The following is a 16745-nucleotide window of genomic DNA, read 5'->3' on the forward strand; positions in this document are numbered from 1 at the left end:
TTAGCATGCAAAGTTAAAGCACATGGGATTGGGGGTAATGTATTGACTTGGATAGAGAACTGGTTGGCAGATAGGAAGCAAAGAGTTGGAATAAACGGGTCTTTTTCCGAATGGCAGGCAGTGACTAGTGGGGTACCACAGGGATCGGTGCTAGGACCCCAGCTATTCACAATATATATTAATGATCTAGACAAGGGAACTAGATGTAATATCTCCAAGTTTGCAGACGACAAAAACAGGAAGGCAGATTATTATCTGAACAGCAATAGATTGGGAAAAGGGGAAGTGCAACGAGACCTGGGTGTCCTTGTGCACCAGTCACTGAAGGTAAGCATGCAGGTGCAGCAGGCAGTTAAGAAGGCAAATGGTATGTTGGCCTTCATAGCGAGAGGATTCGAGTACAGGAGCAAGGATGTCTTGCTGCAGTTGTACAGGGCCTTGGTGAGACCGCACCTTGAGTATTGTGTGCAGTTTTGGTCGCCTTATCTGAGGAAGGATGTTCTTGCCATGGAGGGAGTGCAGCGAAGATTCGCCAGACTGATACCTGGGATGGCAGGAATGACGTATGAGGAGAGATTGGGTCGATTAGGCTTATATTCGTTAGAGTTTAGAAGAATGAGAGTGGATCTCATTGAAACTTATAAAATTCTAACAGGACTAGCCAGACTAGATGCAGGAAGGATGTTCCTGATGGCAGGGGAGTCCAGAACCAGGGGTCACAGTCTAAAGATAAGGGGTAAGCCATTTAGGACTGAAATGAGGAGGAATTTCTTCACCCAGAGAGTGGTGAACCTGTGGAATTCTCTACCACAGAAGGCAGTTGAGGCCAATTCATTCATTAAATATATTCAAGAAGGAGTTGGATATATTTCTTAAGGCTAAAGGGACCAAGAGATACGGGGAGAACGCAGGAACAGGGTACTGAATTTGAATGATCAGCCATAATCTCATTAAATGGCGGAGCAGGCTTGAGGGGCCGAATGGCCTACTCCTGCTCCTAACTTCTATGTTTCTATGTTAGGGCGCCCCATCACAACCCAGCTATCTTTGTCAACCGAAAGGGCTTCCACTCCCTCAACATTCAGCTGGTGTGTAGCCATAAGAAGGAGTTCTTGCATGTTTGCGCCAAGTTCTGTGGAAGTTGCCATGACTCTTTCATCCTGCGGTACTCTAGTGTTCCTCCGCTTTTCAATCCACCAAACCAACTTAATGGATGGCTCCTTGGTGACAAAGGCTACCCCCTGCAGAAGTGGCTAATGACGCCGATCAGGAGGCCAGCTAACGAGGCTGAAGAGCGCTACAACGCCAGCCACACTTCAACCAGGTCCATCATAGAGCAAACCATTGGGTTGTTGAAGATGCGCTTCCGATGCCTTGACCAATCAGGTGGAGCCCTGCAGTATACACCATACAGGGTCTCCAGAATGATCATGGTCTGCTGTACACTGCGCAACATCGCATAGCGTCGTAGCTTGCAGCTTTCTGATGAGCAAGCGGCTCAGTTCCAGCCCTCCTCAGATGAGGAGGAGGAGGAGGATCTGGAGGAGGAGGAGCAGGAGGAGGTCATAGCGCCGGTGTATCGACCAGCGGCAGCACGCGAGCACCTGGCTGCCTGGGATGCAAGGGATGAACTTAGCCTGGCCAGATTTGCATAGGTTGCCCAAGTTGGCACATCCTAGGACATCATTGACAATGGACATGGCTCTCTGGCCTCCTTTCACTCAGGCAACCAACCTGACAACGCAAGTGTGGCGGAGCCCGCAATGTGGAGCTGCCTAAGGCGAAAGAACAGATGCCATAACGCCAACATTTTGGCTTCAAATCATTTTAATGCTTTCTAACAGGGATGGCATTTCATCAATACACAGAAACATTTTCCCAATCTGCACACAGATCTGGAGGTTATATCCCTTGCCAGCTGTACCCACACAGGTTTCTTTGGCAGGCCTCTTCCTCCCAGATGAGTGGAAGAGCACCTCCCTGCTAGCTGACTGTCACCCCCACAAACAACATTTACAGCGCCTCATCCGAGAGCCTCGGGGAGGCCCTTGCCTTGGAATTGGACATAGTGGTTTCTCAAAAGATGTTGCAGGTGGTGCAGCATAGGCAGAAATCCTGTGGAATGAGCCAAGGGAGTTCGAAACCATAAAATCAGACTGGAAAACTGCTGTCAACAGAGGCGGGTTTCAGTCCCAAAACACTAATTGACCGAGGGCATCCCACACCTCTGAAATCAAGTGGCCAATCATAGGTTTCAAAAAATTGAGATTTTCCCATCAGTGGAGGCGGGTTTCAAACCCACCCACATATCGCCTCCAGTGGGAAAATCGCCCCCTTAGTTTCTAAAAGCTTTCCCACCAGCAACGTTAAACTGACTGGCCTGGAATTGCCAGGTTTATCCTTCTCCCCTTTTTTGAACAAGACCATGTATGGCTGAGTACCATATCATCCGTTATTTCTTATCTGACCTTTTCGGAGACAGAAGATTGTAAGATAGGTGAAGATGAAGGCTTTTTAGCCCATTCACACTTGTCCTTCCAGAATACCGTCCTCCTGTCTTTCCAGTACAGCATCTAAGCTAAATGCTTCAACCATCCTTCTTGTCAACTCAGGTTTTGATCACACTCTGTGTAAAATATTCGCCAACATCTGTCCTAAATATGCTCTCCACAACCCTGAAGATGCCACGCGCCCCTTTGTCCTGCTGCCATCGTATATCAAAGTACTGTTTCAGGTTTACTTTCTCTATCCTCTTATTTTATACAGAGCCCCTGAGAGCTCTCTTTTTGAGACTGAAAAGCGCTAGCTTATCTAGTCATTCCAAATAGGTCTTCCCTCGGATATTGTAGATCAGCCTTCTTGCTCTCCTCTGCCTCGAGAGCTGGATGTGTTGTTATGTTGAGATGATTTAAACTGTATACAGTACTCCAGACTCAGCCAGACAAGGGGACTATAAAGCTTCAGTGAGATATCTAGAAATTTGAATTCATCTGATTTGATGGTTTAACTCAGTATCCTATTAAATTTATTGTGATTCCACACTGTTTGGACATGGTGAACAACATACTGAACTTTAAGGGACAGCTTTCTGTAAAAGATACTGTGACTGTGAATTAAGAGAGGCTCATTCTGAACATACACAGGCAACAGCAGATTAAGTATTATTCAAATAAAGGCCAAAATAGATTCTACTACTGCACAGCTTTGATGCAGGAGCATTGCACAGACCTGTTCTTGTTTGTGGGAGATGGAAGGCCCCCACCCACCTCCGCTCTCCCTACATTATAAGGCTGATTCTGTATATGAGTGAACTTTCCTGGATGTTTTTGACTTATTTTACTCTGGGTTGTGCTGACCTGTGGTAGTGAATGGTTATTGTAATTGTTCTTTTTGGTGCTATCTTGCGATCAAAGTTGACTCCGAATGCAGGAATCCAGCTCCCATGATTCTTCCATATAAGAACATAAGAAATAGGAGCAGGAGTAGGCCAATCGGCCCCTCGAGCCTGCTCCACCATTCAATAAGATCATGGCTGATCTGATCCTAACCTCAAATCTTCTATCACTCTCCATCCCACCCGAACCCATGTGATCTCCCGGGAGAGGCGAAAAACCAGATAAAAAACCCAATGGCCAATTTGGGAGAAAAAATCTGGGAAATTCCTCTCCGACCCATCTAGGCGATCGAAACTCTTCCAGGAGATCACTCTGTCCCGATATTTTGTACAGTACTTACCTTCTGTAAAGGCGATCTCCACCCCAGCCAGGAACAGGAATAAAACCATTTCCTGAAATCTAACACAGAATTAGAACACAAGAAGTAGGAACAGAACCAGGCTACACGGCCCCTGGGCCCGCTCCACTACCCACAGGGCCATGACCATTCCGAACCTAGACTCATGTCCAATTTCCTGCCCGCTCCCCGTAACCCTTAATTCCCTTTACTTCTAGGAAACTGTCTATTTCTGTTTTAAATTTATTTAATGATGTAGCTTCCACAGCTTTCTGGGGCAGCAAATTCCACAAACCTACCACCCTCTGAGTGAAGAAGTTTCTCCTCATCTCAGTTTTGAAAGAGCAGCCCCTTATTTTAAGATTATGCCCCCTAGTTCTAGTTTCACCCATCATTGGGAACATCCTCACCACATCCACCCGATCAAGCCCCTTCACAATCTTATATGTTTCAATAAGATCACCTCTCATTCTTCTGAACTCCAATGAGTAGAGTCCCAATCTACTCAACCTCTCCTCATATGACCACCCCCTCATCCCCGGGATTAACTGAGTGAACCTTCTTTGTACTGACTCGAGAGCAAGTATGTCTTTTCTTAAGTATGGACACCAAAGCTGTATGCAGTATTCCAGTGCGGTCTCACCAATACCTTGTATAACTGCAGCAATACCTCCCTGTTTTTATATTCTATCCCCCTAGCAATAAAAGCCAACATTCCATTGGCCTTCTTGATCACTTGCTGCACCTGCATACTAACTTTTTGAGTTTCGTGCACCAGGACCCCCAGATCCCTTTGTACTACAGTACTTTCCAGTTTCTTGCCATTAAGAATAATAACTTGCTCTATGATTTTTCCTGCCAAAGTGTATAACCTCACACTTTCCAGTATTGTATTCCATCTGCCAAATCTCTGCCCACTTACTTAGCCTGTCTATGTCACTTTGCAGGTTTTTTATGTCCTCCTCACTCACTACTTTCCCTCCCATCTTAGTATCATCTGCAAACTTTGATATGTTACACTCGGTCCCCTCCTCCAAATCGTTAATATAGATTGTAAAGAGTTGGGGACCCAGCACTGACCCCTGCGGAACACTACTAGTAACTGATTGCCAGTCTGAGAATGAACCATTTATCCCAACTCTCTGCTTTCTGTTAGAGAGCCAATTCTCCACCCACGCCAGAATATTACCCCCAATCCTGTGATTTTTTATCTTGAGCAATAATCTTTTGTGTGGCACCTTGTCAAATGCCTTTTGGAAGTCTAAATACACTACGTCCACTGGTTCTCCTTTATCCACCCTGTATGTTACTTCCTCAAAGAACTCAAGCAAATTTGTCAAACATGACTTCCCCTTCATGAAACCATGCTGAGTTTGTCCTATTAAATTATGTTTATCCAAATGTCCCGTTACTGTCTCCTTAATAATGGACTCTAACATTTTACCAACCACAGATGTTAGGCTAACAGGTCTATAGTTTCCAGCCTTCTGCCTACTACCCTTTTTAAATAAGGGTGTTACATTAGCAGTTTTCCAATCTGCCGGGACCTTTGCTGAGTCCAGGGAGTTTTGGAAAATTATTACCAATGCATCCACAATCCCTACCGCCACTTCCCTCAAGACCCTAGGATGTAAGCCATCAGGTCCAGGGGATTTATCCGACTTAAGTCCCATTATTTTACCAAGTACCACTTCCTTAGTGATTTTAATCGTATTTAGCTCCTCTCCCCCTAGAGCCCCCTGTTTGTCCAGTGTTGGGATATTCTTAGTGTCCTCTACCGTAAAGACTGATACAAAATATTTGTTCAGCTTTATTGCCATCTCCATGTTTCCCACCATTAATTTCCCAGTCTCATCCTCTAAGGGACCAACATTTACTTTAGCCACCCTTTTTCTTTTTATATAACTATAGAAACTTTTGCTATCCGTTTTTATATTTTTTGCTAATTTACTTTCATAATCTATCTTCCCTTTCTTAATCAATCTTTTAGTTATTTTTTGCTGTCTTTTAAAGACTTCCCAATCTTCTATCTTCCCACTAGATTTGGCTACCTTATATGCCCTTGTTTTTAGTCGGATACTATCCTTAATTACTTTACTTAGCCACGGATGGCTATCTTTTCTTTTACACCCTTTTTTCCTCAGTGGAATATATTTTTTTTGGAAGTTGTAAAATAACTCCTTAAATGTACACCACTGATCATGTACCGTCTTACCCTTTAATCTATTTTCCCAGTCCACTCTAATCAATTCCGCTCTCATACCTTCATAGTCTCCTTTATTCAAGCTCAGCACGCTTGTTTGAGATCCAACCTTCTCACCCTCTACTTGAATATGGAATTCAACCATGTTATGGTCACTCATTCCAAGGGGATCCTTTACCAGGACATTTTTAATTAATCCTGTCTCATTACACAGGACCAAATCTAAGGTTGCTTGCCCCCTGGTCGGTTCAGTTACATACTGCTCAAGAAACCCATCCCTAATACACTCAATGAACTCATCCTCAAGGCTGCTCTGCCCAGTTTGATTTGTCCAGTTAATATGATAGTTAAAATCCCCCATAATTATAGCTGTTCCCTTATTACAAGCCTCAACTATTTCCTGATTAATACTCCGTCCAACAGAGTTGCAACTGTTCGGAGGCCTATAGACTATGCCCACTAGTGTTTTTTTCCCCTTATTATTCCTTATCTCTACCCAAACTGTTTCACTATCCTGCTCCTTTGACCCAATATCATTTCTCTGTATTATAGTGATTCCTTCCTTTATTAACATAGCCACCCCACCTCCCCTCCCTTCCTGCCTGTCCTTCCTGATTGTTAAATAACCTGGTATGTTTAATTCCCAGTCATGGTCACCCTACAGCCATGTTTCTGTAATGGCCACAAGATCATACCCATATGTAGTTATTTGTGCCGTTAACTCATTCATTTTGTTACGAATGCTACGTGCATTCAGATAAAGAACTTTCAAATATGTTTTGTGACACTTAGTTTCTGTTTTTTCCCCTTTTACTACTTTACCTTTTACTCCATACCTTCTGTCCCTTCCTGACACGTTCTGTTTTTTAATTTCCCCACTGCTACCTAAGTCTATGACCTTCTCCGTTGTCATTTCTGTTATTTGCTCTCTAGAAACCTCCCCCCCACTAATTAGTTTAAAGCCCTCTCTACAGCCCTAGTTATATGATTCGCCAGGACTCTAGTCCCAGCACTGGCCAAGTGGAGTCCGTCCCAACGGAACAGCTCCCTCCTGTCCCAGTACTGGTGCCAGTGTCCCAAGAAGCAAAACCCATTTCTCCCACACCAGTCTTTGAGCCACGCATTTAACTCTTTAATTTTATTTATCCTAGCCAAATTCGCTCGTAGCGCAGGTAATAACCCAGAGATTATTACCCTTGAGGTTCTGTTTTTTAATTTGACCCCTAGCTGCTCATACTCCTTTAACAGAACCTTCTTCTTTGTCCTATCTACGTCGTTTGTACCAACATGGACCACGACAACTGGATCCTCCCCCTCCCACTCCAAGTTTCTTTGCAGCCCAGAAGAGATGTCCTTAACCCTGGCACCGGGCAGGCAACACAGCCTTCGGGACTCCCGCTCTTGACTGCAGAGAACCCTATCTATCCCCCTAATGATACTATCCCCTACCACGACAACATTTCTTTTTACTCCCTCCACTTGAATGGCCCCCTGCACCACGGTGCTGTGGCCAGGTTGCTTATCCTCCCTGCAGTCCCCGCTCCTGCCCTCACAGGGAGTAAGAACCTCAATCCTGCTTGACAAGAGCAAGGGCTGCGGCTCCTTCAACACTACATCCTGGATCCCTGTACCTTCCTCACTCGTAGTCACACCGTCCTGTCCCTGACCACGGACTACATCTGCAGTAATTAATTTCATAGGTGTGACCACCTCCTGAAACATAGAGTGCAGGAACTTCTCCCCCTCCCTGATGTGTCGCAGTGTCTGAAGCTCGGTCTCAAGCTCTTTAACATGGAGCTTGAGTTCCTCTAGCAGCAAACACTTATCGCAAATGTAATCACCGTGAGCCTCAATGGGGTCCACCAGCTCCCACATTTCACAACAGTGACACATCACCTGTTCACCCATATCTGTGTAATTAACTAAATTTCTTATTATTAATTATGACGACCCTCTGCCCCGATATTGATGATAATATTAAACCACTATTTAATAGGACTTACCAGCTTAAAGGTATAGAAGAGAACCTACCAACCAGTTGATCACCAACCTCCCTTGTGGAAGCTGTCTGGGGGACCTATCCGGTTGAATTGTCTCACTGCTCCACGTCCGCAGTGTTGGATTAGCCTGAGAGAGGGAAGCAAAACAGAGCAACAAGCACCCCCTCACCTCCCACTTGCCTGAACTCTGCCACTTACCAAACTCTACTTACACTCAATGTGACCGCACTCAGCGCTACCGCACTAAGCCCGCCCCTTTTTATACCCGGATTCTACTTCTGGTTTCAACTCCCCAACAGCTTAATTTACTCAAAAAAAAAAAAAAAAAAATTAAACTTACTTGAAATAATTCACTTATTTACTCAATAAAATTCAGTAAATGCACTTAAAATACTTTTTCTGCCACTTAGCAAAGTCTGCTTAAACTCAATGCAATTGCACTCAGCCTGCAGCTCTAAGCCCGCCCCTTTTTATACCCGGATTCTACTTCCGGTTTCAACTCTCCAACAGCTTAATTTACTCTAAAAAAAAAAAAAAAAAAAAAAATTAAAACTTACTTCAAATAATTCACTTATTTACTCACTAAAATTCAGTAAATGCACTTAAAAGACTTTTCCTGCCACTTAGCAAAGTCTGCTTAAACTCAATGCGATTCCAATGCCATTCTGATCAGCCACGCAGTAATTCCCGGGAGCAGGGTGGTGAAAACTTTGCTTTGTCTTCCTCACTGCCAGCAGTGCCTGATCTCTACCTGACATCTTCCTACAGTAATGTAGCTGAAATCAGTGTGTCGCTTGTTTCGACATAGCACCTGTGGCTGATCTGTACTGGTGGCCCACTTGGACTTCCCTCCTCTTGTCCTGAGTACTACCGGATCATTTTCCAGAGGTCTGTGGAAGATGCTTAATGAAGAAGAAATGTCTGTTTTTTGATTCTTCAAAAGAGAACTTTATCCATGCATCATAATCCAACCCAACCGTCCCCTTGCAGGGAGTGTTTAAGATAGAGTTTCACTTTTCATATATTTCACACTGATGAAAAACAAGCTGATGCTGCAATGTACAGCAATCTTATAACACACAACAGCAGAAAACCATGTGGATCAATGCCACCCAATGCAAGTGTTTTACAGTTAAGTGATCTCTTCACTTGGGTTCCCCAGAGCATAATCCAGCTCAACTCCGCTGATGTATGAAGGATGTCCTTTTGCAAACAGCAAAGATCCTGCAAAGTAGATAATCTTTATATCTTTGTATGCACTGACATCCTAATGGGTCGGAATCTCATTTAAACTTCAGGCCAGAGACACAATACAACAAATGTACCTTTCCCATAGTAACACTTTTCACCAGAAAGGCGGCAGTTGTATTTCCTCTTATTTTGAACTGACCCAAAATAACCAGCTCAGTATTTTCTTACCTGCCGACAATCATGAGCTCCCACTCGGAGCAGTGAGGTCGGATGTGGTGCCAGACGTCCATTGTAAATATCGTACTCGCACTGTTGAAAATTGAAGTGAGGGAGGACATGAGGGCAGCGATCATTACTGACATCATCAGGCCTCGCAGTCCTGCAGTGGAACAGTGAGAACAAGAATGGGGTCAAACTGCGCTTTCTGCTAAAAATTGCATCATAGCAGTGAGTGGGTTTCAGGGGATGATTTATTGGATAGTTATAAATCCTCTAAAATGAGTGACCCAGGAGCAAAGGGTTGTTGCCCTCTCCCCGTATCAATACCAGCCTCTCACATCAAAGGTCTGCTGCTGGCAGAACAAATAAAAATGAAAGGTCTCTGCCAATTCCCTGATGATTCCTGAAAATGAGATAATCAGATATCGCCATGTCTGAAGCTAAGCTGGAAGATACAGTGGGTTTAGCACACTACTCTGGCCTTCAATCCAGTCCCGATTGATAGGACTAAAATCTCCTCTCCCTGCTAGCTGTAAACATCCTATAGCTATGATGAAGGAAACATACTGAAAATGTCAAAACCAGTCTTTTCTCTTTACTGATGTGTATATTTCTAGAATTTTCTGTTTCTACACAAAATGAATTTGGGCAGTCACACTCCAGTTCTAGTAGATACCAGCCCACAGCATAAATAAAATTCCTATAATTGGGCATTAACTGGCAGATATAATCAGAGAGGCCACGAGGATGGGTACTGTTAAGTCCGTGAATGATTGAGACACGGACTAGCAGGAGAGAAAACAAAACTATCTTTACTGGTGGAAGGCATCAACGAATCTAAACAACAGAGGCTCTCTAGCGCCTTTTATACAGGGGTGGTCACTGCCAGTACTGCAGTCTGAGACCAGTTATTCTCTTAAAGGTACATACACAACAATTCCTCCCCTTTTAGATAAACAGTACATAACATTCATTTAACAACTAATGATAACGAATTACAATCACAATTACTGTTGCTAGATACATTGGTTAAGTTTAAGCAATTATAAGTTCAGTCTTTGAGGAGGCTTCCTGATTCTGTCTGGATAACGCCTCTTTGGGGTATCAGGTTCTTCTGGCAATGTTGAGTCAGAATCAATGTCGTTGTTTGGTTCATCTTCCAATATTACCAGGTCTGCGGTAGCTGCAATTGGAACGTCAATTTCATTACCAGGTGTATCAGATCGTGGTGTGGAGTTGCCGTTTTCCAGTGACTCTAGAATCTGGTCAGCATGTCGTCTTACAATGCTCTCCCCAACGTCCATGGTATACATGAGAGGTCCTTGTCGTGTACAAATCGTTCCTGGCTGCCATTTCTCAGTGCGGTAGTCCCGGGCCAAAACTGGTTGACCTATCTTAAAACTCCTGGTCGGCCTTTCATTCATATTCTGAAACTGCCTGTTCTCCACATCTCTTCGGACGTTTGGCTTAACCAAATCCAAGCGGCACCGTAGTCTTCGATTGAAGAACATCATGGCTGGAGTTTGGTTGGTAACCGCATGTGTCGCATTCCGGTAGGCAAACAAGAAGTTGTCCACCTTGTGTTGTAGGGGTATATCTTCATTACACATTGCCTTGATAGCCTTCTTGAATGTTTGGACAAACCTCTCGGCCAATCCATTAGTGGCTGGATGATATGGGGCAGATGTGTAATGTTTAACACCATTGTTCTTTAAGAACCTCCGGAACTCTTCAGACACAAACTGTGGTCCATTGTCAGAGCAAATCTGTTCAGGCAGCCCATTCCTGGCGAATATGGTTCGTAAAACTGTGATAGTTTTTTCCGTGGTGGTTGAGGAAATTTTTATTACCTCTGGCCACTTTGAATGTGCATCCACCGCAATTAAAAACATCGAGTCCATGAAGGGACCAGCAAAATCAATGTGCACCCTTTGCCATGGAGATGAGGGCCACTCCCATGGATGCAGAAGAGCTTGTGTGGGGCGTTTTGGACCTTCTGGCATCCTGCACAGCTCTTGGTCATCTCTTCGATTTCTCTATCGATTCCCGGCCACCACACAAATGCTCTGGCTAAGCTCTTCATTTTTACCCCACCCAGATGACCCTCATGAAGCTCATTGAGCACTCTATCCGTCAACTTAGGTGGAATTACTACTCTGGATCCACACATCAAGGTTCCTCTGCACACTGACAGCTGTTCTCTTCTCGGCGAGAATGCTGGCAGCAGTGGTTCGCCATGTGCTGGCCATCCCTTCACCGTTAAATCATAGACCCGTGATAGTGTCGGGTTATTCCGTGTTTCCTTTTCTATGTTTGCATTCGTCACAGGGAGACATTCGACTATGGTCGAGTGGAATAACTCCATTGGATCCACTGCAAGGTCGTCTTCTTCCACCGACGGCAACGGTAGACGTGACAATCCATCAGCATTTCCACGCTGTTTAGTTCCTTTGTACTCGATGTCATATTGGTGTGCCCCTAGAAAAAGGGACCATCTCTGCAGCCGTTGTGCTGTCATTATCGGTACGCCCTTCTGAGGGTTGAAAATGGAGACAAGAGGTTGATGATCGGTTAGTAGAGTAAATTTTTGACCGTGCAGATAGTGATTGAACTTCTTCACCCCCCACACTAGGCTGAGGGCCTCTCTGTCAATCTGGGCGTAGTTACGCTCGGCAGAAGTTAACGAGCGTGACGCAAAAGCTATCGGCCGCTCCGAACCATCAAGGAATTTATGTGACAGTACCGCCCCAATGCCGTAGGGAGACGCATCACACGCCAGCCTGATTGGCAGTGCTGGGTTGTAGTGAGCCAATACTTCCTTTGAAATGATTAAGTCCTTACTCTTCTGAAAAGCACGCTTACAATCATCGCTCCATTTCCATGCTACCCCCGTTCGTAGCAGGGCGTTCAGTGGGTGCAGAATTGTCGACAAATTCGGCAAAAACTTATGATAGTAATTCACCAACCCGAGGAATGACCTCAGCTGCGACACATTTTCAGGCGCTGGGGCCTTAACAACCGCTTCAATTTTGTCAGGGGACTTATGTAACCCCTCTTCATAAATCACGTGGCCACAATACGATATCTGTTTCTTAAAAAATTCGCACTTGGGGCGGTTGGCTCGCAGCCCATGTTCCCGTAGTCTAGTGAGCACCTGTTCTAGGTTGTTAAGGTGTTCACTGTCATCTTCACCTGTTACAAGGATGTCGTCCAAGTAACACTGAGTCCCCGGAATCCCTTGCAGGACTTGTTCCATCGCTCTTTGCCATATCGCCGGAGCCGATGCTACTCCGAATACCAATCGATGATACTGGTAAAGACCTTTGTGAGTGTTTATCGTGAGATACTTCCTAGAGGACTCTTCAACCTCCATCTGCAAATATGCTTGTGCTAGGTCAATTTTTGTAAAACGCTTCCCTCCAGACAGCGAGGCGAAGATGTCTTCTATCCTTGGAAGAGGATATTGTACTGTGCGAAGGACAGGGTTCACCGTCACCTTGAAATCCCCACAGATGCGAATCTTCCTTGGCTCTCCGGACTTATTGGTTAACGTTTTCTTCATGACAGGAACGATGGGTGTCGCCCACTCGCTCCAGTCGACCTTAGACAACACGCCCGCCTTCTCCAGATTCTCCAGCTCTGCCTCGACAGCTGGGCGAATTGCATATGGTACCGGTCTCGCTTTGAAAAACTTGGGAACTGCATTCTCTTCTATTTTCATCGAGGCGGTTACGCCTTTAAGCGTGCCCAGTTCTTGTTGAAATACCTCTTTGGCGTTAGCTAAGATTGTTGACAATTGTCCAGGAGTGACGTTTTCATCTTTTTTACCGTCCACCGTCATTGCATGAATGGAATGCCAATCTAAGTTTATCTTCCTGATCCATTCCCGTCCCAATAACGGTGGTCCACCATTTGGCAGTATGTAGAGATACAATTTCCGTATTTTCTTGCCATTGTATTCGACAGGCACCCTTATTTTTCCTCTGGGGTATACTTTTTGCCCCGTATACGTCGTCAAGACGATGGATGTCTCTCTCAAGGGTATGTGTGAAAATAGCCGCTCGTAGTCTCGTCGATTCATGACGGTTAGCGCTGATCCTGTATCCAATTCCATTTTAACTTGGGACCTGCTATCGTGAGAGTGACCCAAATGGTTCGGTGATCCTCTTTTGCGATTACATTGTGAAGTTTGAGACAGCTTAGTCTTCTGTTTCCGGATTCACTATCGCTCATCTGGTCTTTGGAACTACTGTCCGTCATCTTTTGTACTTTCTTGTACGGTTCCTTAGTAGCCTTTTTGTTGTCGCTGGTCTTCTTCCCAGACCTACAAACTCGTGCAATGTGTCCAATCTTCCCGCATTGTCTGCATATTTTGTCTTTGGACCAGCAGTCCTTCTGGTCATGGTTAATTCTGCCGCAGCGATAACATTTTGCAAATCCCCGTGTCATTTCGTGGGTGCCGTATTCCTGTGGTTTTTGTTGAATTTCTGCAGCTCCCCTGGCTGCTGCTTCATACGATACTGCCACGCTGAAAGCCTTATCTAGCGTCAGCTCTTTTTCTGCGAGTAACTTCTTCTGTGTTCCTTCACTCAGGAGTCCACAGACAAATTTGTCCCGTAGGGTATCTGCCAGTCCTGCTCCGAACTGGCAGTGCTTTGATAGCTTGCGTAGTTCCGTAAGATACTCAGCATTGCTATCATCTTTGTGCTGAGTTCTCCTGTGGAATTTAAATCTTTCTGCTATCAACAGTGGTGCAGGGTTTAAGTGCTCCTGTAGAACAGCAACAATTTCGTTAAAACTCTTCACCTTCGGTTTGGCTGGAGTAATCAGGTCCCGCAATAGGCCGTACATTCTAGCGCCCATTAAGTTTAACAATATCGATGCCTTTTTCCCCTCCGCTATATCGTTTGCCTCGAAATATACCTCGACTCTTTCCACATACGTGGTCCAGTCCTCTAATGTATTATCAAAAGCAGTGATACAGCCAGTCTTCGGCATCTTGCAAATCTAAAATGGCGCCTCCCGTGCTTTGCCTTCTTCTCCGATTTAACAAAATGGCGCCTCCCGCGCTTTTCCTTCTTCCCCGCTGTTGTTAGCGCTGCTTTCCACGGTTTCTTGCGCGTATTCTTTTTCTTTTATTATTTTCCCGTCATGGAGCGGACCCTCTGGGACATTTCCCTCCCTCTTCTGAGGTCCGAACGCTGCCCAGCTTCGAAACACCGGCCGCGCCCTGTATGCTCCACCCCTCTCTCCTTGCTTCCCGACTCGCTGCCCGGCCCCGTTGCAGCCCAGGAAGGATCAGAGCACTACCTGCCACCAGCCCGATTAGCTGGGAAACCACGGACCGAGGAACCCAGCCTGGCTCTGGAAAGTCGCTCCTGCAAAGCCTTGAACCCGATGATTGACGGTCGACGCCCGTTCCTCGAGTTTCAATGGACTCTTTTTTTTTTCTTCCGACCTTCAACGTCGTCGGAGCTGCTGCTGAGTTGCAGGTAAGTTCTTTCTACCTCGTCGCCAGTGTTAAGTCCGTGAATGATTGAGACACGGACTAGCAGGAGAGAAAACAAAACTATCTTTACTGGTGGAAGGCATCAATGAATCGAAACAACAGAGGCTCTCTAGCGCCTTTTATACAGGGGTGGTCACTGCCGGTACTGCAGTCTGAGACCAGTTATTCTCTTAAAGGTACATACACAACAGGTACTAGATAATGTGACGGTCTGGTATTGATCAATAGGACATTTATTGATGAAAGGTATCATTCAAAAATGCAAAGAAATTCAAGAAACAAACAAATACTGAAGCTCAAAACAGAAGAAAACTTTATTACAGCGTGGTGGAAGTGTCCCGGACAGTATCGCAGAATTAACCTACTATTAATCTTCTATGCGTGTGATTGAGTGTCTGAAATCTATTTTGGGCTGGAGAAGAAACAAGTAAATATGCAGGGCTTTTCTATAATGCAGGGGTGGAAAACCAAAAGGAAAGAAGCTGAAAAGTATCACCCAACATCTTAAAGGGTGGTTGTCCCTTTACATGGTTACCCAGAATGTGATGCATTGCAGGTGTGTGGAAGATGCTGAAGAAATAATATTTACTTTTTCCATTTTAACATTTCAACATCCATTTAGCTTGTGAATTTTACTGGTACTGTTTATTCTGATTCTGATTTTGGCTGAAGGGCTTGTTGGGAGCCAGCAGATTTAATAAATTCCAGATATCTTTGCATGGTCTAATGGGAAAAACACAAAACAAGGGGATCCCTGGATCAACATTAACAGCCTTATTGACATTAAATAATTTGTGGAGCTCACAGCTGTGCTTTTCCTCAAGTTTACCATCTGTGTTTTAGTGGTTCCAAGGTGGACAAGACATGAAGCTGGGTTTTGAGGCCTCTTGCCAAATTCCTGTGCCATAAAATGGCCACATTGATTTTCCTCTGCTCCTCCCAAATGGGGGACTTAGATCTATGAGTTTTCCCTTCATTTCCGCCTCTAGTTTGCCATTCAGAAAGAAATTCTGGATGGAAGAGACGTTGAATGTCTGTTGCAGTGGGAGGAAGGCAGAGGTTGGTCGAAGGAAAGCCATTAGGAGTGCTTACATCATTCTTTGCATTCCTGCTTCCCACTTCTCTAACTACCAATTGATGTTGAGCTCGGCTCATTCAGAGGTATTTATAATCTTTTTCATTGTTAAAATAAGAAAGCAGCTGCAACCTTTAAATTTTGCCCTGCCCATTTAAGCTGCTGCAGCAGGTGACAGCTGCATTATCACCCAACTTCCTTCCCCCACAGCAATGGGCTCCCAAGGAAGAATTGCTGTAGCACTGGGAGCCGGCCCTGAATACCGAATTAGCCCGGGAAGTTAGAACAGGGCAATGGCAGGGTTGAAGCAGCGGATAGCGGTCTCAGCCCAACCCACTTCCAGCATCAATCTGGCATTGATAGAAATTTTACCCAACTACTTTTACTATTTTCCCACTTTAATTTGAAAATGTACCTCCAGGCAGCAATTCCATTACTAGCAGCGGGTAGGCGATATCTGTGCAACCAACTGGATTGCCACAAACTCTACGACAGGTATCAGCATCTGCACAAGCCACGAGATCTAAAACAAGAATAATAAGTTTTGTGAGGTTCAGAAGATTGAATTCCTGGCTTGGACACCAGCCCATACAACATTACTCAAAGATGTTTTCAATGTCCCATATGATTACTCCACTTCGACACAGTAAGGGCTATGCAGGGATATGAGTTATTTTCTACAGATGCTACCTCTAAAGCAGAACTAAAAATGTAGTATCATGTACACTAGCTGAAAGCCTGAAGGACTCACAGGGTTGGAGCATGGTTTGTAGAAAAATGAAGTAAACCCTACAAGATCGGTAATCCTCCTTTTAC

General features: G+C 44.8%; 1 protein-coding gene across 5 annotated transcripts in view; it reads right to left on the bottom strand.

The window, feature by feature from the left end:
• The window catches only part of LOC147110292 (sodium/myo-inositol cotransporter 2-like), a 126600-nt gene that overhangs the window by 25273 nt on the left and 84582 nt on the right, over window positions 1-16745 (bottom strand). For all 5 annotated transcript variants that reach the window (XM_086000130.1, XM_086000131.1, XM_086000132.1 and 2 more), the window contains 2 exons: window positions 16345-16452; window positions 9355-9505 (listed from right to left, as the gene is read on the bottom strand). In XM_086000130.1, the coding sequence (XP_085856256.1) occupies window positions 9355-9505; window positions 16345-16452 (259 nt within the window). The remainder of the gene's footprint in view (window positions 1-9354; window positions 9506-16344; window positions 16453-16745) is intronic.

This window comes from Somniosus microcephalus, chromosome 11, assembly GCF_052327205.1.
Source record: "Somniosus microcephalus isolate GS21.2 chromosome 11, FLI_Smic_1.0, whole genome shotgun sequence".
Classification (NCBI taxonomy): Eukaryota; Metazoa; Chordata; class Chondrichthyes; order Squaliformes; family Somniosidae; genus Somniosus; species Somniosus microcephalus.